Here is a 27,604-nt window from a genome sequence, read left to right on the forward strand (position 1 = left end):
TGTTTCATTTATGGGTGTTTTCTTGGTCAGCCTAACTAAAGATTTGTCATTTTTGTTAATCTTTTCAAAGAACCAAGTTTTTGTTTCACTGATTTCTCTGTTTTTTTGTTATTCTCAATTTTATTGGTGTCCACTCTAACATATTATTTCCATTTTTCTACTTGCTTTGGGTTTAGTTTCCTCTTCTTTTCTCCTATTTTGTGAGAGTTTTTATCATGACTAGGTGTTGGCTTTTCTTAAATACTTTTTCTGATTCAGTTTATATGACCAAGTAATTTCTCTTCTTCAGCCTGTTGATAGTGGTGAATTATTTTGATTGATATTTAAATTTTGAACCAGTCTTGCACAACTTGAATAAATCCCACTTGGTCATGGTGTGTAATTTTTTATACATTGCTGGATTCAATATATTAAAATTTTTTTGCACATTTTTTTGGGGTCCAAGTTAATGAGATATATTCTGTAGTTTTTTAAATAGTCTGTGTGATTTTTCTTTTGGAAAAAAAGTTTAGTAGCATATATATGTAACATAAAATTTACCATTATAACTGTTTTAAAATGTACAATTGAGTAGCGTTAATTACATTCACAATGATGTGCCACCATCATCATCTATTTCCAAAACTTTTTCATCACCCCAGAGTCTCAGTAATCATTAAGCAGTAAGTCCCACTCCCCCTTGCTCTAGTGCCTTGTAACCTCTAACCTACTTTCTGACTCACTGAATTTGCCTATTCTAGACATTTCATGTAAGTGGAATCACAATATTAGTCCTTTATTGTCTGACTTATTTCACTCAACATAATGTTTTCAAGGTCCATGCGTGTTGCAGCATGTGTCAGAACTTCATTCCTTTTTATGGCTGAATAATATTCTGCTGTATTTATACACCACATTTTATTGCTCCATTCATCTGTTGATAGACAGTTTATCATACAGATCCTGTTGTGGGCTGTGGTTCCAATAACCAGCTTAATTTTCAGAGCCCTGGTGGTGGTATTTTGGTCTGCTTGTTTTGTTTGTTTGTTTGTTTTGGCCACATTGCGTGGCATGCGGGATCTTAGTTCCCCGACCAGGGATTGAACCCACACCCCCTGCAGTGTAAGTGCAGAGACTTGACCACTGGACCTTCAGGGAAGTCCTTGGTCTGCTTGTTTTGTGTGGTGCCTCTGGTGCTCCCACTGACCTTTGCTTGTGCTAGGGATGAGGGAGCACAGTAGGGTGAGCTTCAGTGTATTAGTGATTTTCTGTTGCTTGTTTAGAGTAATTGGTGGTTCTCAGCCATTCATTTTGTAACAAGTTTGCTGATCTTTTTATATAAATTAAGCACTTTAGGATAAAATAAAAATTATGGTATTTTATCATAAGCTATAACATTAATTTTGAAAAACATTTGTGACTCACCATTTTAGATGTGTGGTGTATGTCCAACACATCTGAGTTGCGTAAAACTATATTTTGAGTTTTAGTAAACAACATGGACACAGCCTTCCTTTAGGAAGTTGGTAATACTGAGTGGTCTTGATAAAATTGGAATTTGACTTATGAATTCCTTTGCACTTTTTTTTTTTTTAATTTATTTATTTATTAATTTATTTATTTTTGGCTGTGTTGGTTCTTTGTTTCTGTGTGAGGGCTTTCTCCAGTCGTGGCGAGTGGGGGCCACTCTTCATTGCCATGCACGGGCCTCTCACTGTCGAGGTCTCTCGTTGCGGAGCACAGGCTCCAGACGCGCAGGCTCAGTAGTTGTGGCACACGGGCTTAGTTGCTCCGCGGCATGTGGGATCTTCCCAGACCAGGGCTCGAACCTGTGTCCCCTGCATTGGCAGGCAGATTCTCAACCACTGCGCCACCAGGGAAGCCCCTCCTTTGCACTTTTAATGTGGGAAGAAGATAACAAAGTAGGTGTACATTACTTCTTTCAGATAAGAAAATTAATGAGGAAAGAAACAAGGTTCCAGTCATAAAGTATCTTTATGGATAGAAGGGACCCATACAAACCTAGTCCAGAATGTTTAAAAATATTTGTTACTGAGCCTTTTGTTGAAATAAAATCCTGAACAAGTGTAACTATAAAAGAGGCATTAATATCATTAACAATAATTAATTCTGAGATAGTAATGCCATTATTTTAACCAATATTTCTTTTCTTCCATTTTCCAGACTCTGTGCTAGATGACAAGCAAACCAGAAACGATTTACAGGTTGTGATAAGAGTTAAAATAGGGCATGGATAGAGGGGACAGGGAGTGGCTTGGAGCAGTCACTGGGGGGCCCCTCTGAGGGTACTGTTGAGGCTGAGACCTGAAGGGGGAGACACCAAGCATGAGAAGAGCGTTCCAGGCAGGGTGGCTCTTTGACGCAGGATTTGGGAGTCCTTTCAAGTCCTGCCTGTGTGCCCCTTTCTTCTCCTCTTGGTTTTTAAAAAAATCATGGATTTCACTAGTCCAGCCTCCTCCCCTCATGTGAGGAGACTGTGAAGGCCAGAAAGTAAAGACCTGATGGTCACAGCCTAGGATCCTGATGCCCGGTGCACACCCCCACGCCCCCATACACACACCCAAATGACTTGTATTCCTACTAGCTATTTACAACATTCATTGTTTTCATGAATTATTATAAAAGATGTCTGAAAACAAGCATTGTATCTAGTCATCATTTGCAGTGTTCAGAAAAAAGAATCTCTACCTAAAAGAAAAAAAATATATAAAACCCTAATTATAGTAGAGAAAGATTTGCCCTTAAAGTGAAGATATTTTTGTCTTATAAATGTCATTCTTTACTAAATGAGATAGGGAAGTAAACTCAATTTCTGATCTTCTGTTTTGAAAGTAAGTGATAAATAACTGACACACTGAGATTTTTCCGCTGAAAATAAATGTCTTTGTTACTCTCAGACATCATAGTGATGTGGGTGAATATGAGGAGCTTAAAGTAGGTCTTACCAAGCCCAGCTTCACAGAGTAAATGCCAATAGAATCATAAAAGCCAGAACTAAAACCTCTTGTGTTTATATGTCCTCCTTTCCTCCCTTGTTATTGGAAATACATGGCTGATTTTTAAAATTAGGTTGCTTGAAGGTACTGTTGGTTGTGAACATTGGTGTCACTTTACTTTGAAAGTAAATAGTGATGGGTTTAGAAGCACAGGTTCTGGGGTCCCATTGCTGAAATTTATGGCCCCTCTCTAGCCACTTTCTTGCTGAGTGACTTCGAGCCTAACCTCGCTGTGCCTGCTTATCTTCAAATGGAATCCATAAAGTCTATGTCATAGGATTAGTTTGAAGTTTAATAACACAGTGATTGATAATTATTAGATGGTATTCTTATTTCTCATACATCAGATTGCTGCTTTAACTGGGGAACATTGAGACAGTTTGGGATTCCTTTAGAGTGTAAAATAAGGGACAAAAATTCTTGGGAGAGGAAGTAGCTGTCAGTTGTGGTTTCAAATCTAGAGATATGGAGATGTGTGAACTTGACTTGCTTTGGTTACTTTTTGTAATGTATAGCTTAATAACTGTTAACACATTAAATGAATAAGTACATATTCTGTTTTTCTAGGCATATAATTTGAAGTTACTATGATTGATCATTTAAAGCAAAATACTCTAATTTGTTTTATGCCAGAGTTGAATCCTATTCATTTCTACATGTTTTAAGGAAAGCTGTTGATGTATAACACAATATTTCCCTTTCAGGACTTTATAAAATAGCTGCCGCTCTTAATTTTTTTCAACTAAGGTAATTCATGTTTTTGTTTTTTTTAAAGCTCCTAATTAAAAATACAATACACCCAAATTATATTACTGCTTTTCTTTCTTTAGTAAAGTTCTCATCAGTTAGATAAAGGTCTGATCTAGCTTGATGATGGGAACTTACGTGTTGGTCATTATATCATAACTCTAATAGCAGGCACCAAATATAGCACATTTCTATTACTTTTTTTGGTCTGTTTTCTCTGCTAACTAGATGGAAAGCGTCTATCTGGGAGCTAGACTTTTTGTCTGTACATTGTGAGCATCTGACTATTCAGTTAATTCTTGTTCATTGTGTTCTTACATCAGTAAATCTGTATTCAACAGGAGTATAACAAAAAGGTTTTCTGGATCATCTAAAATTTCACTTTATGTTAAAAGGGTGGGGGAGGGGATGAGAAATGGGATGGGTGAGCTGGGCGGAGCCTTTTACATTCACAGTCCTTTTTTCTTAATGGTTTATCACTTTATTTGGAGACATTTTTGTGCACTCCACATGTACTCTATGTCAGTAATTCCGTTGGAGCCATTAGCTCTGATCTCACTTTTGAAATGCAGCTACAAGCTAAGACTAGAGGTAACCAGAAAGAGTTCGTTTGTATCAATGTGTGCAAATACCAGTACTTATACCTGAGCAGAAAGGTGGGATTTCATTCACGCACTCAGTGTTACTGAATGTTCTCTATATACCAAGAACTGGTGGGGAATGAGCAGGGTAGAGCAAGTTGGAGCTGTGGTTGAAGAGAAACACAAGAAATGGAGGACAGGGCTTTCCCAAAATAAAATCAGGGTGTGATTAAGAGAATAAGAGGAAATCGATGCTCAGCAGGCAGGAAAGACACCATCCTAGTAGGTGAAGTGATCTGATTAGCTGGCATCTCATCTGCTGCGTGACTTTCAGCTTTGGTCATACTGAAAAAGCCAGGTACATGGGATTAGACAGTAGGCTTCTTCATGGACTACCCAAAGACCAACAAAGAGGAGCCAGTGAGGATCATGTTAAGCCAAGTGAAGCACCATTGTTTCATGGGTTTTAAAAAATAAGCTTTTCATTTTAGAACAGTTTCAGATTTATATAAAAATTCTAAATATAGTACAGAGTTCCCATATACCCCCCTCCCAGTTTGCCTGATTATTAACATCTCACATTAATATGGTACTTTTTTTGCAATTAATGAACCAGTATTAGTACATTATTATTAAGTAGAGTTCATATTTTATTCAGGTTTCCTTAGTTTTTACCTGATTTCCTTTTTCTTTTTTAGAATCCCATCCAAAATAGCATATTACATTTAGTAGTCATGTCTCCTTAGGCTCCTCTGGTCTGTGACAGTTTCTCAAACTTTTCTGGTTCTTGATGACCTTGACAGTTTTCAGGAGTGTACTGGTCAGGTGTCTTGTAGAATGTCCCTCAGTTGGGATTTGTCTGATGTTTTTCTCATGATGAGCCTGGAGTTATGTGATTTGGGGAGGAAGACCACAGAGATAAAGTGCCATTTTTGTTATGACATATCAAGGGTACTGTCCACGTGACTTTTCCCTGTGGATATTGACCTTGATCATCTGACTGAGGTAACGTTTGTCAGGTTTCTCCATTGTAAAGTTACTCCTTTTTTCCTCTTTTCCATACTGTTTTCTTTAGGAGTCACTGTATGCATCCCATGCTTAAGGAATGGGGAGTTATGTTCCACCTTCTAAGTAGAAGAGTTTCTATATATTGTTTAGAATTCTTCTGCCTGAAAGTTTTGTCTCTTCTCCCCCATTGTTTATTTATTCATTCATTCATTTATTTATACCAGTATGGACTCATAGATATTTATTTTATACTTTGGGTTTTAATCCAGTGCTGCTTTACTTATTTTATTGCTCAAGTTGTTCCAGCTTTGGCCATTTGGGAACACTTACTGTTAACTCTTACATCTGTTTGACATATTCCCATCAATGTAAGGCTTTTTTTTTTTTTTTAAGCACTTTCTGGCACAAGTTGCTCCCATTTCATCTTGTGTATTTCCTGCCCCAGTCCTAGATTCAGCCATTTCTCCAAGAAGCCCCAGTTCCTTTTATTGGAGAATGGTAGTAGAACCCAAGATCTAGGTGCTAGATGTGCTTTTTGCTACTGGGTTGTAATACATGTGTGTATACTAACCTGTGTATATGCACATCTGTAAATATTTCTATATGCAACCATCTGTATCTGTATTAAGCTCAACATGAGTTTGTACTGATGTTGCCAACTCTAATCCATTACCACATAGATTGTTCTAGCCTCCTTCCCTTGCTTTTGTGTAAACTCTTATTCCGACAGTGAGAAATCTCTCACCATCCACCATCCATATATTGTTCAATTCCAGTGTACATGTATAGCAGCGTCAGGATAGTTAACCCAAACCCCTGTGGAAAATAACTTTATTAACTAGAGATGGTGCTTATGTACAGTTTCTGTTGCCTTTAGTCTTACAGATTCCACTCATTTCCAGATTACTTAGGTCAGCACCTTTCCCCACTCCACCCTACTTCAGGGAGATGGTTTCATACCTTTGCTATGTAGTTAAATTGTTTTGTCATATTCTATAGTCTATCCTGGGATTCCTGATCTCCTAAATGATGTTTTTTTAATTGCATACAGTAGGTTCACACTTTGTGCTGTGAAGTTCTGTTTTTGACAAATGCATAGTGTTAATTGCATCTACTATTACAGTATCATACAGAAGAGTTTCACTGCTTTGAAAAATTCCCTATGCTTTACTTATTCCACCCTTCCTTTCTCTCTCCAAACCCCTAGCAACCACTGATCTTTTTACCATCTCTATAGTATTGCCTTTTCCAGAATGGCATATACTTGAAATCATAGAGCATGTAGCCCTTTCTTTTACTTTTTATCACTAATATTCCATTGTATGGTTAATCTACATTTGTCTCTTTATTCAGCTATTGAAGGACATCTTGATTGTGTCCAGTTTTTGATGATTATGAAAAAAAAGCTGCTGTAAGGAATTGCTTGCAGATTTTTGTGTGGACATAAATTTCCAAATCAGTTGGGTAAATATTTAGGAGCACAATTGCTGGATTGTATGGTAATCGTACGTTAGCTTTTTAAATACCCTGTCTTTGCATTGTACTCAGTTTCTTGGAATGGAATAATCTCCTTTTGCCATTCTCCTTGCCCACTCCCCTACCAAGTCAGTTTTGACCATTGATCCCAGGTCCTGTCATCACTACAAATGAGCAAATGATATAGAACTTCAGCTTACCATTTTGGGGGGAAATAAAATCCTCTAGTGATGTTTCCTATGTGCTTATGTTATTTTCAGTTAATCTATCAGTGAAAATAATCAGCTGCATCTAGTTGAATTTTACTGTTTTGTGCTTTCTGGCAGTATAGCAGGAGTAAATATTTTGTGAGTGGCTTACATAGCCTGTAGGTTGTTAAAAATACTTTCTAATTGGGTTGTATTGTTTTGGTTTCATAGTTACTAAAATCCTGAAGTATTAGTCAGATTTTTCTCTTCAACCATCACCATCAAGCAGTATATTTTCAAAATATTAAGTTGTAGTAATTAACTTTAAAAGATTTTATTTAAATGAAATTTATGTTCCCATTAAGTGATAATATGTTTTGTTTCCTTCACAGCATTTATTCAGTCAGAGAGCATAATAGAAGTACTGCGTTTTGATGATGGAGGGCTTCTACAGGTAATTTTATTTTAAACTTGAAGAATTATCTCAGTGTCAAGCCTTGAATAACATCTGATTATTATTTTTCTTTTAAAACGTAACTGGTTCATATGAAATATATTTTATGAGCTTCATATGCAGACAAGGCAGTAGAGTCATTGGTAATAATAAAAACCTCCTTAGCTGTATGGATTACCTTTTAAATAAAATATTTCTGGTGGATGTTGGGAGGTCAGGTGGGGAGAATCAGATCAGGAGCAGTGGAATTGGTGGTAAGCTCTATTAGTGTGGAGCCAGTGAGTGAAACACTGAATTCGGATATTGGACCTCAAAATATTTATCTGGAAGAGAACTTCTCCAGAGGATATAAGTTCTGCAGATTTACATCTATATCATCCTTCCACTAGCCATTCTAAGCCATGTCTTTATATATATTATACATAAAATTAGAAAGTGTAATCTGATAGAAATCCTATTCTGCCTTTCAGACGTAGCTCACTTATCACCGTGAAGCCTATTTTAGTCTTCCCAGCTAAAAATCAGTTCTAGAATTTCAGAGCTGAAAGAGACAGTAAAAGCCATCTTAACCAACCCTGATTTTTGTGGCTGATTTTCTCCTTCCAAACTTTTTTCATATTCTATGCTTGTCTTACAGTACTCACCACCTTTGTAATAATAACATGTGTTTTTAAATACCATGTTATTTGATAGCATGGCTGATAATTTTTTTATTCATGTTATATTCAGGGGAAACCAAGGTTTAGATTAAGAAAGTTGCCCAAGATCCCATGACTTTGCAGTAATGGCACGGGTATTAGAATTCTGGTCTTCTCACTCCAGGTGTGATTGTTAGTCTCTTTGTTATATGATGCTGCCTATGATGTATTTGTTTACTTACTTATAACTAAATACATGACTTAAATAGTTCTCCTGTAGCTTATAATAAAGGCAGGAAAGTGAAAATTAAAGTTAGATCAAGGCAATAGAGAAATAATTCTGCTAGGGACTTGGAATAAGATTTCTCTTTGTGTTTTAGCATAAATTTAGATTTCAGACACTAAGCCAAACAAAGTAAGCAAGGAAAAAAGTGATGGGTTGTAAGGTTCTTTTTCTCTGACAGTGAAGCAAATAAATGTTTCGGATGAAAACTTTTTCCCTGTTTCTAAATTTTTAAATAAACTTATTATTCTACTTGTACATAAGAGATGTTGAGAAACACAGCAGGCAGTGGCTGCATGGTACTTGCAGAAAGTCTTTGTATGGCTTTTTATATTTTAAAAGTGAATAACAACTGAAGATACATAATGATCTCTAGTTTTGTAAAGCCACCTTGCTAGAAAATGATCTTAGTCTCTTGTTCTAGTTCTTTAATCTGTTGCAAGATGAGAACTTGGAGAACCTATAGAAATGACTGTTTTAAACATCTCCCTTTTGGTGATTTGCAGGATCTAGAGAGCAGGCAATTCAGGACTGAATTTCTAAACAATTCTCTGAGTGTAGTTGTCCTTTACTGTTTGAAAAAGGATTTATTATGTCCTTCAGAAACAAGTTGCAAGTTGATAATCCATTTTGAAAATTCTGAAGCTTGACATGCGTTTTTGCTGGGGGAGGCTGTCAATTCACGTCTAAAAGGACTTGGGTGTGGAAGAGCTCGTCAGCTGGGATGTCATTTGCTCATCCTCTTTGGATCTGCTGAAATGCTTGGACCAGAGCTTGGGGGAAGCCTCAGAGTTCTATAGCTAAGGTAATTTTAGACTGGAGTGTTAAGGGCAGGTATTACCACTGGTTACCTCAGCCACAGTGAGACCTCACTAAGCCTCCTGCAGAATGCCTAATGTTGAGATGCTATATATAGTGGATTATATATCTGCAAGTAACAGAACATAAGACCCCTCTGAATAGAAATTTATAAAAATCATTCATTTTAATGTTGAAGAATGTTTCATAGGAACAACTGTTTTGATTTTGACATAATGTCATTCTTTCTGGCGATAATTTGCCAATAAGTTCAGCTATTTCTTAAACAGCTCCTAGTTTCTTGTGACTAGAAGTATGTTCATGTAGCATTTCTGTGGCAGAATGTATATCGGGTTTCTCCAAATTAAATTAAAGCTAAAGCAGGGAGAGAGTCAAAGCAACAGCCTTATTTTACATTATTTAAAATTAGAATTTTGCTTGAGAGCATTCGTTCCCAGATTGTGGAATTTATGTTACATTCATGTGGCTTGGTTCATGGTGATTTTTTAAGTCCTAAAAATTAATTGATGATAAGTCAGTAAAAACTGTAAAAACATTAAAAATTTGCTAGAAAGTTTGGACTTGATTTCCTATTTTATTTTTAAAGAAAAGGAAAATGAGGCTCATAGAATATTCAGTTACTAGAGCGAGAATCCAGCATCCAGTAAGTACCCAGCTTCCTGGTTCCAGAGCTCTTTCCACAGTATGATGCATGTGCATTTCTTTCCAGTGCATTCCATGCATTATCACTAGTAATGTTAGGATATGATTAGAAATTATAGCAATCCTCTTAGCCCATGTTTTCTTTAGTTGGTGTTTTGACCATTGTAATTCCTGCTTGGCAAGGCTACTAAGATTTGGTATGTAGAATGTAGGAAGCTGAGTCAGTTCTTAAGGTGAGCAGACACTGAGGATTCTGCCTCAGGATCTTGCCAAGAACCCCAGCTGACACATATAATAAAGGATATCTATTAAGGAAGAGGGGTGTGGAAAAAACTATGGTAAACAACATACTTAACAGTGAAATGCTGAAAGTTTTATCTCTGAGATGATGAATGGATCAAACAAAGATGCCCACTAAATACCACTTATATTCAACATCATGCTAGTTGTAACGAATAAAGTAAGACAAGAACAGCTACTGAAACTTGTGCACCTAGAGCCTGTGCTCTGCAACAAGAGAAGCCACCACGATGATAAGCCCGTGCATCACAACAAAGAGTGGCCCCGGCTCACCACAGCTGGAGGGAGCCCGCATACAGCAACAAAGACCCAACGCAGCCATAAATAAATAAAATTTAAAAATAAATAAAGACAAGAAAAAGAATTAAAAACTAAAAGGATTGGAAAGGAAGAAAAAAATATTATGCACCTCAGATTATGATAGTTTATGGCGGTCATCCAAAGCATCTACAGATAAGTTACTATATTCAATAAGCAATTTAGCAAGTTTGCAGGATAACAGTTGATACATAAAAAACAACTGCATTTCTTCGTTTATGTTGAGCCATATGAATTATACCACTTCTATAGATCAGAAAAGGCAACAGAGTCTAGCCAGACTCACACATATATGGATACTTGATTTATGAATAAAGTGTCGCTGAAGAATATTGGGGAAAGAAAATATTGGGGAACAGTCAATAAAGGGTGCTAGGACAAGTGAATATCTATATGGGAGAAATAAAACTTTGACCTCACACCAATAACAAAAATAGTATAACAATTTTGGGACTCTGGAGTCTTTTGAAGGCTTATAGCTTCAAGCGGAAGTCTTGAGGTAAATTAAAGTAAAATATGGTCCATTTCAGCTCTTAGCCTAGAAGCAGTTACCCACCCTCAACCCCTGGCCCTGTGGCAAGCAGCTGTGCATGTTCATCAAACAGCTTGCACACAGCTTGCAGAAGCCTGTGGGCAAAAAAGGATTCTGTCCTCCAAAATATTGGGGATCCATGCCCTGATTGCTGCTTTTGATTGCAGAGGTTTAGACAGAGAGGCAGGCAGCCACTGTTGTTGCAACTCCCCCATTGTTAAAAGTTCCTCACCCTGAAGTGAACCAGAAGATTTAAAGGGCTGACAACCTTCAAAAGCCACTGCATATATGGGGGAAATTAGAAAATCACTTTGAATGTTCAGGGAAAGGCCCAGGTTCATAAAACACTTGAGAAGGCCTTAAGTTTACACCTCAGGCTTATCTTTGGCACAGACATAGCCTACATCATAAAACCAAAAACAATAAACAGAAGCAAACAGATAGCAAACTCTGGAAAAGGAGGAGAATCTGACACCCAGAGTTACTACATTATTAAATTCAAATATCCAGTTTTAAACAAAAAATCACAGTGTACAAAAAGAAACAAAGTATGGCTCATTCAAATGAAAAAATTAATCAACAGAAACTATCTGAAAAAGACCTGATGGCAGATCTACTATACAAATTTGAAGTAGATCTACTTTAAAACAGTCATCTTAAGGATGCTCAAAGAACTAAAGGAAGATGTGAAGAACATCAAGAAAACAACGTATGAATAAAATGGAAATATCAATAAAAAGATAGAAAACCTAAAAAGAAAACCAAAAGAGGGTGACATCATCAAGATGGCAGAGTAGGCAGCCCTAGCTCTCATTCTTATACAGAAACACTGACATAAAAGTAAATATTGGTACCAAAATACTTCGAAGAGAAATTCAGAATCCATCAAAGAAGCAGAAGTACCCCTAGAAAGGCACAAACTGAGAGCAGTCAGATTTTGCTGATAAGAAGAGTACTGACTTTTCTTTAATCTTTCATCTTTTCCTCAGAATCGAGAATTTCCACTGTCTTATCTTCAAGTTTGATGATTCTTTGTTTTGCCTGCTCAAATCTGCCTTTGAATCGTTCTAATGAATTTTTCATTTCAGTTTTTGTACAATATTTCAGTTTTGCAAGATGAATAACTTCTAGAGATTTAGTGTACAACATGACTGTAGTTATAATACCGTATTGTATACTTGAAATTTGCTAAGACAGTAGTTAATTGCTCTCACCAAAAAAAAAGAGTACATGAGGTGATCATTTCACAATGTATATGTATATCAAAACATCACATTGTACACCTTAAATATAAACAATTTTTATTTTCCAACTATATACCTCAGTGAAGCTGGGGAAAAAAGAAATTAAAAAGAAAATTGAGCTGAAAATACAATAACTGAAGTGAAAAATTCTCGATGCTGAGGAACAGGAAGATTAAAGAAAAGTCAGTAGAGCCTAAGACCATCAAGTGAACCAACATATGCATTGTGGGAGTCCTGAAAGGTAAAAAGAGAAAGAGACAGAGAGAATACTTGAAGAAATAATGGCTGAAAATGTCACAAATTAATGAAAGACATGAATATAAGCATCCAAGAAGCTCGATGAACTCAGAGACTCATACTGGGACATGTTAAATCAGACCTTAAAAAGGCACAGAAAATCTTGAAAGCAACAAGAGCAACGGGACTCATCACATAAAAAGGATCCTTGATAAGTTATTAAGAGACTTCTCATCACAAACTTTGGAGACCAGAAAGCAGTGGACCCATATATTCAAAGTATTAGAAGGAAAAAACTATCAACCAAGAATCCTATAACTGGCGAAACTGTTCTTCAAAAGTGAGGGAGAAATTAAGACATTCCCACATAAACAAAAGCTGAGGAAGCTCATTACCATTAGACCTGCCTTGCAAGAAATGCTGAAGGGGGAGTCCTGCAGGTAAAAATGAGAGAACACTAGACAACAATGTAAAGCCATATGAAGAAATAAAGATCACAGTAAAAGTAAATACATGGGCAGTTTAAAAGTTGGTATTATTGTAACAATGGTTGGAAACTCCACTTTTTGTTTTCTACAAGATTTGAGACTAATACATTAAAAAAAAAATAGTCTAAAAGCAAGGATTATTGTCACTTTGGTTTGTAACTCCACATTTTGTTTTCTATATAATTTAAAGACTAATGTACTTAAAAGAACTATTATTTTGTTTTTGGATACAAAAAGAAGAAGTTCTGTGACATTAACAACCAAAAGAAGTAGGGATGGAGCTGTAAAGAAGTACACATTGAGTGTGATTGAGTTAAATCTGATAAAAATTCAAATTAGAGTGTTATAACTTTAGGATGTTAGATTAATCCCCATGGTAACCACAAAGAAAATAATATAGGAAATACACAAAATGAATTTAAACATTTCACTACCAAAAAATCAACTAAACCAAAAGATGACAGGACTACAGGAAATGAGGGATGAAAACAGTATAAGGCATATAAAAAACAAATAGCAAAATGACAGAATTAAGTATACTGTTGAAGCTGAGCTGGTAGGAATTCAAACAAGTTTGTTGTAGATTTAAGATATAAATTATAATCTCCAAGGTAACCACTAAGAAAATAATGTAAAATATACATAAAAGGAAATGAGTGGCCAACTTCAGCTTGTGTAAGCTAGAAGAAGTCAGTTTTAGGCATATACAGTCTTATCAAGGGTATGTCGGGAATTCCCTGGTGGTTCAGTGGTTAGGGCTCCACACTTTCACTCCTGAGGGCATGGGTTCAATCCCTGGTTGGGGAACTAAGATCCCGCAAGCCACAAAGCCAAAACAAAACAAAACAAAAAAAGGATATGTCGTAATAAGTGTGTAATAATTACAGATAAGAGCACAAGATTTGAATTCTGACACATACTGTTTGATCCTGGACTGGTAAATATAATTTGAGTGTCTCCAGTGTATTAAGAACTGCAAGGACCACTAGAGATAGAGACAGTTGTGGCAGTTATGCACTTTGAATTATAATGTAAGGAGATGTTATTACAAATGAAAATTAAATTATTGATATGTCTTTATAAAATTCAGGTTACAGTAGGGTTTTCAGTCTTGGCAATATTTATATTTTGGACCAAGTAATTCCTTGCTGGGAGATGAGGAAAGAAGACCGTTTTATGTGTTGTAGGGTGTTCAGCAGCATCCCTGGCCTCTACCCTCTAGATGCCAGTAGCCCTTTCAGTTGCAACCATCAAAAATGTCTCTAGACATTGCCAAATGCCCCGGAGGACAAAATTGCCCCCAATTGGAACCACTAGGTTATAGGGATAAACTTACATATTATTTTTGTGATAAGAGAATTTAATACTGTTTGAGAATATACCACATACTTATTTTTGCAGAGTCTTTTCCATTTGAGTGGAAGAATAGTTCATTTTCCTCCTTTATATCCCTTTGGGGTGCTCTCTGAGAGAGACTGTGCTCAGACTGGTGTGGAATGTGGAGCCTAGCGGTGAGCTAGGCTGAGACTGGAGCCCTTAAATGCAACAGAAGAATGGAGTCTGAATTGTGGGTGGGAATTGTGCTTATCTTTGTAGATGCATAGTGAAAAGATCATTTGCAATATGTCAAGCGTTACCAACTTTAAGTATCTGTGATTCAGTGAAGTTTACTTTGAAATATTGTAGGTATGTCTTATATTTGATAGAAGATACAGAAATACATGGCACAGGCATTTTCTAGGGCCCTGAGTACTCCTGACAGACCCTTATCTCTGAGCATAAAGTTCAAAGGTTTCCACTAATCAGATGGTGAAATAGGAAATCTCAGTCTCTTCTAGGGATTGCTTCATAGTTTGGTGAGCTGACCATCTTTTTTCATATGATTACTGGCCATCTATTTTTCTTTAAGTGATTTGCCTCCTGTTCTTTGCTTATATTTCAATCACAATATTCTTTTCCCCAGTTTCTTTATTTTTCTTTCTTTTTGCTGTTCAGTTATAAAAATACTTACATAAATAGCAAATCTTTTCATTGTTACTAATGTAACCCTTTTTTTGCTTGATTTTTCTCTTCTTTTCTGGGGGGTGGGGTGGGAGGAGGCATTTACCTTGTTTATTTTTGCTCATTCTTTGGCTTTCAACATTTTTGCATCATTTTGTGTTAGGTCTTTACAGTCTATAGTTGGGCTTTGTTTTTTCGACCTGATCCTTTTGTCTTTCTTAACAGACGAGTTTATCTCATTTAATCATGCTATATATGTGTTTAATCTATTCCATCTAATTTTTATGCTTTCCTTTTTGGTTTCTCTCAATTTCGGGGCTTAAGTTTCAGATACGTATTTAAGATATGTTTAAACCTTCATTTCTCAAATTACTTCAGAAACAAAATAGTGTCTATCGTGATCTTTCCTTTTCTCTCAATATTTAGGTTTGTGCTGAGATTTTTATTCTTACTATAGTTAAATGACTTTTCTATTTTGTGGCTTATACTTCAGAAACAACATTTACTTTCTGCTTTTCTAACCTTATTTCCACAGTTCCTTTACTGTATCTGCTTATCTTTCACAAGACAGCTTCCTCATTTGCAATTCTTCATGAGTAATCATCTTGGCCAGATTGTCTTCATGAAGATATTTTTTTCCCCTCCAGAAAGTATACATGGGTGCTACACTTCCTGAGTCTCCTTTCTGTCAGCTCCAGATGGGGACCGCAGTTTGGCATGTCCTAGAATTCTTAGGTTGTACTTTTTATTGAAGTAAAAGTGACACATAGTAAACTGTGCATGTTTAAAGTGTACGATTTGGAAAGTTTGACATATTATACACCTGTGAAAGCATTACTGCAATCAAGATAATAAATATATGTATCCATGGCCCCCAGAAGTTTACTTGTGACCCTTGGTAATCCCTCTACCCTCACTCTCCATCTCTAGGCAACCACTGATTTGCTTTCTGACACCATCAGTTTATACTTTAAATCATTTTATATAAATGGAATCATATAGAATGTACTTTTTGGGAATTTGACTCAGCATGATTATTTTAAGAGTTATCAATGTTGTTGCATGTATCAGTAGTTTATTCCTTTTTCCCCATTCAAATGTTATTTTCTGTTCTTTTAAAAATATTTTTTCTAAAATAATAAAGAAATATTTAATAGAGAAAAAGAAAGGTTCCTAGTCTTTGAGTTTACTCTTTTTTTATTGCTAAGTAGTATTCTACTGTTCTATCCCATACCACCATTCATGTGTCACTTCATCTGTTGATGGAAATTTGGGTTGTTCCAGTACTAACCTATTACAAATAAAGCTGCCATAAACATTCATGTATAAGTCTTAGTATGGACTTATGCTTTTGTTTCCCTTGGGCAAATATCTCGGAGTGGTCATATGGTGGGTGTTTTAAGTTTAACTTGTAAGAAATTGCCAAACTTCTTCTAAAATGGTGATTCTGTTTTACATTCCCGCCAGCAGTGTATGAAAGTTCCAGTTACTACACATCCTTGCCAACCCTTAGTATGGTCAGTCTTTTCCATTTCCAGTTACTACACATCCTTGCCAACCCTTAGTATGGTCAGTCTTTTCCATTTTGGACGTGATTGTAGGTTGTAGTGTATCGTTGAAGTTTAAATTTGCTTTCCCTTGATAACTGGTGCTGAGTATCTTCTCATGTGCTTAACTGACATTTGTAGAATTGCTCATTTTTAAAAATTGGGTGGTTTTCTTATTATTCAGATTCATAAGTTCTTCACATGTTCAAGATACAAGTCCTTCATCAAATAGGTGATTTGCAAATATTTTCTCTCAGTATGTGGTTTGCCTTTTCATTTTCATAGCAATGTCTTTTGGTGAGCGTATTTTTAAAAATTTGATGAAGTCCAATCCATCAGTTTTTTCTTTTATGACTAGTGTTTTTTTTGTTCTGTTCATGAAATCTTTGTCTGTTTGAAAGTTGCAAATATAATCTATTTCTTTTTGTCAAAGCTTTATAATTTTAGTTTTTATGCTTAGAACTATGATTTATCTAAAATTAATTTGAGTGCATGGTGTGATATAAGGGTAAGGGTTCATTTTCCCCCAAGCTTCGTCCACTTGTTCCAGCACCATTTGTTGAAAAGATACATGTTTCTCTACTGAATTACATTGATGCCTTTGTTGAAAATCAAGTTGACTATAAACGTGTGAGTTCGTTCCTGAGTTTTCTCCAGTTCTATTGATCTGTTTTGTCTGTCTTTATACTGGTGCCACACTGTCTTGATTGCTATAGCTTTTTTTTCTATTGTAATAAAATATGCATAACATAAAATTACAATTTTAACCATTTTTAAGTGTACATTTCAGTGGCATTAAGTACATTCGCATTTGTTTCTGCATCACCACCATCTGGCTCTAGACCTTTTATTTTCATCCCAAACTGAAACTGTGTGCCCATTAAACAATTCCCCATTCCCCCTACTGCAGCCCCTGGCAACCAGCATTCTACTGTCTGTCTCTATGAATTTGTCAACTCTAAGTACCTCATGTAAATGGAATCATATAGTTTTTGTCCTTTTGTGACTGGCTTGTTTCATTTAGTCTAAGTGTAGACTTAGTTTTCAAGGTTCATCCATGTTGTAGCATATGTCAGAATTTCCTTCCTTTTCAAGGCTGAATAATATTCTTTTGTATGTATACACCACATCTTGTTTCTTCATTTATTCATCAGTAGGCGCTTGCGTAGCTTCCATGCTTTGCAATTGTGAATAATGCTGCTGTGAACATGGATATCTAAATGACTGTTGAGTCCCTGCTCTCTGCATTCAGTTCTTTGGGGTATAAACCTAGAAGTGTGATTGCTGGATCTTCTAATCCATATCCTACACTACAGCCAAAGTAATGTCTTTAACACTTAAATCGTCTAGACCATGTCTGTGTCTCTGTTTCTCTCCTGCAACTTCAGTCCCCTTGTACTGCATTTAGAGTACAACACAAGCCAGACTTCTTAGCATGGCTTCTTACCAGGGCACAACATAACAGGGCGCTGCCTCACCTCCAGCCTCACTTCTGCTTCTCTCCTGCTTCTCTCTAAACTCCAGCCAAATAGACCTGCCGTCTGTTTCTTGAGCATCCAGGCTCTTTCCTGTGCTAGGACCTTTGCACGTGCTGTTTTCTCCACCACCACACAATCCCACCTCCAAACACAGCTCTTCTTTATCCTTTAGGTTTCAGTATACATGTTATCTCTTCAGACAGGGCTTCCCTCATGACATATTTAAGCATGTCACCTATTTATTCTCTTTCATAGCATCTTTCCAATTTTTCCAGAGTCCTTTATTCAATGTATAAACACATATTTATTTAGTTTTAAAATAACTGACACCCCCTACCCCTACCCCACCCCATACCTCAAGCTCCATGGTGGCAGGAACCATAGTAGACCAGCACCTGCACACAGTTGGGAAGGAGTGAACAGTGAGAGACACGTGTAGCCTCACAAAGTAATTGGAAAGAGGACTCTTCTCATAGGATGTATTGGTTTGGCAAGCTTCTAAAAATCAGTTCTATTACTTTGCATTACTTCCATGTGTGTTTAAAATTTAATCCAAATTATTCTCTCATTTGAATTATATGGTGTGACAAATCATTTCATATGATTTAGGGATCAGGTTTAACCTGAAAGTAAGTATAAGGTCAAAGTTGAAACTGTAATAAAATATGTTGGATATTCTGTATGTCTGTAGTATAAAGATTTGGTTTCCATGTTTTCACCATTGTTTTCTTCCTTCACAGACTGAGACAACACTTGGACTCAGTTCATACCAACAGAAAAGGTAAGGCAGTAATAGGTATATATATTTTTTAATATATAAAATTTTATGTATTTAGTACGATACTGACATACTTTCAGGTCTTTCTCGGGGATTCCTGCTCTCCATTTTCCCCATACTTTTTTTGGTGAGGAGGGAAAACAAATAGTAAATCACATTATATCATGTATTTCAAGTATTGTGTATGGAAGACCAAGTTTAAATCTGAATTTGCATGTCGTGCACTGTGTAGCATTCCTTCCGCATCACATGCAATGGGGTTTACTTGTAGCTGAAACTCCCCTTGCTTTGGAAAAGTTTCGGCTTTATAGCTCCCAGTGACCTCTCCCGTGGTCCTCCCCGCTTTTTATGGGCTGAGCAGTGCTGCCCTCAGTTGTCATCAAGGGTCTACCTGCAGGCCCCTGGCAGAGGAAGTTACCGTATAAGGAGAGATGATTCTAATTACAGGAGACCCTAACTGGTTGTCTTGTTGACCCCCCTTGTTTGACACATGAGGACTCTGAGATTCTTAGAACCAAGGGATGTGCTAACAAGGTTAGACTGGCAGGGTTTCAGGTAGAATTCATTATCTTCTGATCACCAGCCCCGTGTTGCATTCCCTTTGATATTCTTATATCAAATATGGAATCCTTCAGTGTTCGCTGTATTTTCTCTCCTTAGCCAGAAGAGCAATATAGAGTTAGTTAAGAATGAGGGGAAATGCTGTGAAAGAGGCATAGGGGAGCCAGTGGAGGCGCATGAAGGAAAGTAGTGGTGATGGAGCTTCCATGGTGGGGAAGAGAGGTGAGAGTCTGCACAGTCTGCTCTGTGCTGGGGCTGTGGATACACTCCCTGCCTTGAGACGTCTTGAAGGACAGTAGAGACACAGCTTCTGACGAGGTTATAAAGCATATGTGTTGATGAAATGACAAAGGCAATCTGCTCTCTGAAAGAAGGCAGCTCACTTGAAGAGTATATTATAATCCAATGATAGAAGCCTCAGGGCTTAGTTGTAGGGGATCAGGTACCTGAGACACATGGGTGTGCCTCACATGGTGTCTCACTTTCATCATCAAAACAGTCCACAAGGCCTAAGGCACGGCTGAGGTGAAGTTAGCCTCTGACTGCAGCTCCTGGTCTCCACTACTGGCTGCCTCTGCCAGCCTCTCCTCGGGGGTACCCCCGTTCCTGCTGAGCATTAGAGATTGCTGAGACAGACACTTTGTGGCTCTTGAGCTCCTGTGGTCGTTTCTGCACCGATTTCTGACTTCTTGTGCTCCCCCATTGTATAGTCCATTTGCTGCCCTGTGACTTTTCTAGTAAGCCAAGAGGTTCAGCCCCATCCTTTCTTGTGTTGCCTAGACATGATCTCCTGAGTGAAAACTCTCATTCTGTAAGTGAAACGTAACCTGCTCCAGGGAAATTTATATCATGAAAAGCTTAGTTACAAAATGATTCTGTAGCTAATGGTGGCGAAGCTAGTCTCTGGCGACCATTCAGTCCCTCTCCACCACGACTGTTACTATCTGCTTCAGCCCCAAGGGCTTCCAGACATTCTGCAAAGAGAAGAGTTGCTGCTTTCACGAGCTCAGGATCATGGGAAGTAAAACTATGAAAGAATTTTCCAAGATACTGTTTTTTATATTTCTCTCCTACCTTCTGGTTCACCCTTTCTAATTTGTTTTAATACAGTTATCAATTACATGATAATATTTTGTTTAAAAAGATGCCAGCTACATAATATAATGGTGGATAATGTGCACGTAGTGTTCCATTAGTGTTTATTTTAGTTGAACACCAAAATGTTATAATGAGTACCAGTAATGATTTAATATTTTGGGACCTGAGGCCACCTTTTATAAATGTCTTTTCCTAGGGTTGTGGAGCCCTATGGTGGGAGATTAGGAATTAAAGAGACCTGAGTTCTGTGTTCACCAGATGTGTAGCCTGGAGAAAAACTATTTAACTGCTCTGAGCATGACTTTCATTTGCATGCTGGGGAAGATCATTTCTCGGCCTGATGTATCTTATATGTGATATAAGGTTATGCGTTATATAAGGTTGCTGTAAGGACCAAATGAGAGACTTATTTGGGTAACAGTAGTTTGCAAACATTAAAATGTTGTATAAGTTGTGGGTGTTTGTTAATTTATTTGTTCAGTCATTCAGCAAATATTTACTGGAATCTTTACATACACCAGGCATTGTTCTAAGAATTAGTGATTCAGTCATTGTGTTTGTTATCTATTGCTGTGTAATAAATTACCTCCAAACCTAGAAGCTTAAAACAGCAGACATTTATTATTTTTCTGTTTCTGTGAGTGAGAAATTTGGGAACAGCTCTGCTAAGTAGTTGTGGCTCAGGGTCTCTCGTGAGGTTTCAGCCAAGACATCAGCCGAAGCTGCAGTCATCTGAAGGCCTGGGCCCGGTGGGTCCTCTCCAAGATGGCTCACTCACATACCATTAGCAGAAGGCCTCAGTTCCTTACTGGCTGTTGGCAGGAGACCTTAGTTCTTTGCCATGTGGAACTCTCCGTAGGGCTGCTTGAATGTTCCCGTGTCACAGCAGCTGGAGACCCTAGAGCGGGAGATCCAAGAGAGAGCACAAGGAGGAAGCCACAGTGTCTTTTGTAATTGAGTCACACAGTCACTTCCATCATATTTTATTCATAGGAAGTTACCCCCAAGGAGAGCAGAATTAAGCCCCCACCTCTTGAAGAGAGGCAGATCAGAGAATTTGTAAACATATTTTAAAACTACCACAGTGCTGGCTGGGCCAGATAGTCAAGACTCCTGCCCTGGTAAAACCTGTGTGCTAATGGGGAAAGCAGACAATAAGCCACCAAATAAAGGAACAGAATATCAGCTCGAGAAAGGCCTGGGGTAGACAAGACTCCATTGCTTCTTTAGATTTGACCATAACGAAGGCCTCTCTGAAATCATGGTTCAGCTTACCTGGTGAAAGTCTTAGGGCAGAGCATTTCAGACAGAGGAACAGCTAGTGCAAAGGTTTGATATTGGGAGCAGTGTTGTTGTTATTATATTATGTTGTTATAAGAGCTGGAAATGTTGGCGTATACAGTTAGCTAAGAAGGATACATGTGTGTATCTGTGTGTGTATATGTATACACAGTGTCCACAAGAAGAACCAGAGTCTTCTGATCTTTAAGTTTCCTGGTATCTCTAGGATATAAGCCAAAAGTACTGGGCTACGGAGTACTTTTCAAATTAAGGTGGTTGAGGTTCTTTAATTGACTGTATAGTTTGCTTTTTATTAAGTACAACCATTTTGGTTGCCTGCAGTTAACCATAAGCATCTAGAAGATTATAGTTAGAGCCAGAACTTGCTAATACCTTAATGGCAGATAAAGTCTGCTCACAATTGCAGTTTGTCTAATATCTGTTATAAATCTTGTGAAAAAGTTAAAGGGAATGTTCTTAAGTTGTTTTTTAAGATTCCTTTTGGGTTTATACTCAGATTTATTTTCTAGCTCTGGAGCTTTTAGCCACACATGAAGTGACATATATGCAAAAAACAGTACTACTTTGCATAAATCTTGAAGACTGTAGTAATTTTGATGGTAGACTTAAACCCAACCATATCAAATATTATAATAACTGTGAATGGTTTCAACACCAGTTGTCAGACTATATTAAGGAAATATCTAAGCATATATTGTCTACAAGAAAGGTACTATATTTTTCAATTTATATTTAATTTTTTTATCATTTGTTTTGAAATAACTTTAGAGGATAGATGCAAAAAGAGTACAAAGAATTCCCATATATATCCCATGTATATCTTAACCTAGATTGATTCCCCATTTAACATTTTACCACATCTGCTTGATCATTCATAATCTCCCTCTCCACCTCTTCTTTCGTTCTTCTCTCTCTTCCCTATCTTTCTATATATAGGTATATAGGTATATGTAATTATTTTTCTGAATTTTTTGAGAATCAGTTGTAGACATGATGCTCTTTTATTTTACCCCTAAAAACTTAAGTGTATAATTCTTATAAATATAGACATTATTTTACAAGCCACAGTAAAATCAGGAAATTAATACCTACATATACTACTTAATCTACAGACCTTATTTTAATTTTGTCAATTGGTCCATTAATGACTTTCACTTTAACAAGTAAAGAAATTCTTGGTCCAAGATTTTACTTCTCACCCTCACATTTTATGTATTTTGTTTATTATTTTTTAAATTTTATATTATTTTTTGGCTGCGCCATGGAGCATGCGGGATCTTAGTTCCCCGACCAGGGATCAAACCCATGCTTCCTGCATTGGGAGCACAGAGTCTTAACCACTGAACTGCCAGGGAAGTCCTTCCCCTCACATTTTAATTCATTGTGTTAAAATTTACACATATTTTTTTTATTGTCCATTCAATAGCAAATTATTGTAATTTATTTTTAATATGTTTGTTTTTTAACTTTTAAACTAGAGTGGTAAGTGAATTATGTACCATCATCACAGTATTAGAGAATCTGAGTTTGACTGTATATTTACTATTACCAGTGAGTTTTACACATACATTCATATGTTTTTTTGATGTCAATTAGCATCCTTTTATTTCTGCTTAAAGAACACCCTTTAGTATTTCTTGTAAGTCAGAAGTGGCTATGATGAACCCTCTCAACTTTTGTTTGTTCAGTGAAGTCTTTATCTCTCCTTGATTTCTGAATGACAGCTTTGCTGGGTATAGTATTGTTGTTTGACAGTTATTTTCTTTCAGTAGTTTGAATGTCATCCCACTCTCTCTTTGTCTACAAAATTTCTGTTGAGCAATCCACCTGTACAGTACCTCCTCCTTATCTGCGGGGCATACATTCCAAACACTACACTATTACTGCAGATAGTACCAAACACTATATATACTCTGTTTTTTCCTGTACTGACAGTGGGTCACATATACAGCAAGGGTACAGTGGACAAAGGGATGATTCATGTCTCGGGCAGGGCAGAGCAGGACAGCATGAAGTTTCATCATGCTACTCAGAAGGGTGTGCAGTTTAAAACTTATCTATTTTTTATTTCAGGAATTTTTCATTTAATATTTTCAGACCATGGTTGACCGCATGTAACTGAAACTACAGAAAGTGAAACCACAGATGAGGGGGGACTAATGTAGTCTTATGGAGTGGGGAGTGGGGTGTTCCTTGTATGTGATGTGTCACTTTTGCTGCTTTCAGAATTCTCTCTTTGTCTTTGACTTTTGACAGTTTAATCATAATGTGTCTCATTGTAGGCCTTTTCAAGTTCAACCTGTGTGGGGTTCTTTGGGCCTCATAACTCTAGATGTCCACTTATCTCCCCACAACACTGGGGGAGCTAGATGTCCACCGTGGGCTCTCTTTCCCATCTGAGAAACTGTGGGCGCTAGGGGGCCCTCTCAGTGCAGCGCTGCACCAGCCTGGTGGAGAGGCGATATGACCAGAGTATAGCCATTTCTCTTACCTTTCTAATACAGTTTTTTTTTTTTCTTCTTCTTTTTTCCTGCTCTCTGTGGTCCAAGGATATTCTTGAGCCTCACCCCTGTGTTTTGGGATTTTCACAGTGGTATCTCATCTATGGGTAGTTGTTGGTTGGTCTTCTTGTGAGGGGGACTGAAGTCAAGAATGACCTATGTTACCATCTTGATGATGTCACTCCCCAAAAGACATCATTGATAATAGGAAAAGGAGGGACAGGGAGAAAATGTTCACAGTACAGAACATTTGACAAAGGACATGTATCTAGAATATATAAAGAACTCTTACAACTCAAAATTAAGACAGACATGCCAGTTAAAATACTTTGAACAGACACTTTGCAAAAGAAGATATCTGATTGAACAATAAACAAATGAAAAGTTGTTCAACATCATTAGTCCTTAGGGAAATGAAAATGTAAGCTAAAATGTATTTTTTGGAAAATATTGATATAGGAGTAATCTGTATCTTTTCTCTTAAGTCACTATATAGCTGTCTCTAATAAAAGTCATATTGGGGACCATTTTAAACTGTTGGTGACTTTTTAAAAAGTTTTACTTGTTAAAGTGCTTTTATTCCCCTCTTATTTCTGCTTGCAACGCTTACTGTGGATCAAGCTACAAAAGAGTAGTTCCCAAATGTGAGAGTGTACATAAAAGTGCCAGTTTCTGGGCTCCATACTAGATGCAAGGAATCAGATTCGAGAGGCGTGGGGCCCTGGAATCTGCATTTCTACAAGCATCCTAGGTGATTAAGATGTAGGTACACCACAAATCATTCGTTACGAAATATTGGCCCGAAGAGAACCTTTTGTTTAGGTAGTAATTGCCCCTAGGAAAATATTTTAAATTTCACAGTTTAAACAAATTCCCAAAGCTCCAAGAATGTCTTGTATGCTTCATTTGGGAAGGTCTTGTGTGCTTAATTTCGACCTAACAGTTCACCAAGCAACACAGATTTCATGTATCTCTCCAGTTGTTCCCTCGCTTGAAGTCAGAATAGTCCTTATTCATCTCCTTCTCCCCAAATAAACAGTTAATGTTTTAGTGAAAATAAAATATTGTATTGAAAGTTTCAGAAAAAATACAATCACTGCCGAAAGCATAAAATCATGTATTACTTTTATAATGTCTAAGATTCTGTTTCTTTGAAATGGACAAAGGATACCATTTTTCATATTGCTTCTTCCCTAGTTTATTTTTCAACATTATGGATTTGTAGACATTTGCTTTCTGTTAATAAAGCACTAAACAGTGTCATGGCCATTCTAAATAAACAGTAGCAGCCATTTCAATCAGCTGTAGGTATGTGATAGCTATGTTATTGAATTTTTGGTTTTGTTAAAATAAGATTATACCTGTGACAATTTGTGTTGTACCCACTCAAATATTAAATTGGTCCTTAGATATAGATCTGCTGTTGTTTTGAAAATATGCCTTTATTTATGAGGGAATTATCTGTTATGTATTGTCCCCTCTATCTCATATTCTGTGAGCATCCTGTAAATGTCACGATAACAATTGCTGGACACCACTTCTTTGGAACATTTTACGGGAGGTCTTAGCCCACATAAGGCATGAAAAAGGAAAACGAGGTCTAAGGATTTAAAAGGAAGAAACAGAATTGTTGTTACTTGCAGGTGATCTGTCTACAGAGACAATCCAAGATAGTGATCATTTTAGCAACACATATAATGGCAGGGGAAAATCTAAGCGAATCTATAGACAGACTGTTAGAATTAACTCACCAAAATGCCTGGGTTTAAGATCAGTACCCCCAAATCAGTAACTTTTTAATATAAAGCAATCACCATGTATATCTATCTGCCTACTTGACATCTCCATCTAGATAAGACATCTCAAGTTTAAATGTCTAAAACAATACTCTTGAATCCCTACCCAACTACCCTTCCCCACTTCCAACCCACTCTTCCATGTCATGACTACGTATCTAGTTTCTCAGGCCAAAATCTTAGAGTTAAGTCATCTTGATGCCTCTCTTCTTTCTCTTACACTCCATCAGCATGATGTCTCTAGCTTCCAAAAATATTCAGAAAAGAGCCACTTCTCACCACCGTCCCTTGCAGTCATCCTGGGCCACAGTGGCTGTCCCCTCCTCTCTGGACAACTGCAGGGCTTTCCTGATTCACTCTTGGGCTCATGCAGTCTCTTCTTCATACAGCAGCCAGATTTGACCTTTTAAATGTGTTAGATCATGTTACTTCGTTGCTCAAACACTGTAGAGGCTTATTGTTACCCTTAGAATAAAATCCAGACTTATGCAAGGAGACCTGGCCTCCGTACCGCTCTGATCTCAGCTCCGGTCTCCTCCCCCTCCTTCCTGCACTCTGGCCACTTCAGCCTCCTGGTTCCTCATCATGCCAAGGACATTCCTGCTTTCTTCCTCCAGATCGCTACCAGTCAGGTCTCAGCCCCAGTGTCCCTCCTCAGAGAGACCTTCTCTGTTCCTGCTGTGTTTGATTTGTCTTTATATGTTGGACGTCATCACGTGATGTGTTCTACTTTTGTTTTCCCCATTGGCACGTTAGTGCCGTGAGAACAGGCTCTTTGTTCTCGTGGCCCCAGCCACTAGACAGCCCCTGACGTTCAGTATATTTGCCTTGAGTGAATGGGGTGTGCACTGCACTTTTTCCGTTGCCTGGCCACTTTAAACATTTCCACTTGAAATTTGGGGGTTAGACTCTCAGTTCTGTGAGAGAGAAAAAACTGTATCTTAATCTCCTTTGTATCTCTAGCATCTAACACAGTCATTGTTTATATATATGTGAATTACTGACTTAGACACATTTACTTTATGCATTACACTTTTTTTTTTCTTGATTGGATGGAGATTTTATGTAAGTTTGAGTTTCACACTGTTAAAATTGATGAACTGATCAGTATCTATTGTTTTAAAGGACCTGAAGAGTATCCTCGTTATAGTATGTCTAAGAAGGGCAGAAATCAAGAGGGAGTAGATTCTGTACCTCTGGCTACATGTGGCAACTGTCTTGTGAGGAATTGTGCTTTCATTGTCCCAGTGTCTTTAGTTTTGTGCTTTAGTAAAGTATAATCTTACATTTGGTCTTTTCCTTCTCGTGTTTGTCATCTTTAATGTTCAACATATGTAGAAGGATTGTCAAGCAGCACAGAGTAATACTCTTAATTGGTAAGGCTAAAAACACTTTTAAACCTTATTTTTTTAAGCTCAATTATTCCACTGCTCAGACTATTTAATCTTTATTGAATTGACTTAAATCTAGATCTTCTACATTTTCTGTGTGTCCTTGTCTATTTCTGTTGTATTTCCTCTATTTCCTGAATGAAATTACTATATCATGGGAAGCTTGTGCTCTTTTGAATTGCAGAGGTGATGGAAATAAA

At 37.2% G+C, this 27,604-nt stretch overlaps 1 protein-coding gene across 1 annotated transcript in view; it reads left to right on the forward strand.

The window, feature by feature from the left end:
- The window catches only part of TMEM131 (transmembrane protein 131), a 195,050-nt gene that overhangs the window by 49,872 nt on the left and 117,574 nt on the right, over nt 1–27,604 (forward strand). The window contains 2 exon segments of the mRNA XM_036872423.1: nt 7,389–7,450; nt 18,718–18,758. Coding sequence (XP_036728318.1) covers nt 7,389–7,450; nt 18,718–18,758 — 103 coding nt within the window.

Source organism: Balaenoptera musculus, chromosome 13, assembly GCF_009873245.2.
Source record: "Balaenoptera musculus isolate JJ_BM4_2016_0621 chromosome 13, mBalMus1.pri.v3, whole genome shotgun sequence".
Lineage (NCBI taxonomy): Eukaryota > Metazoa > Chordata > Mammalia > Artiodactyla > Balaenopteridae > Balaenoptera > Balaenoptera musculus.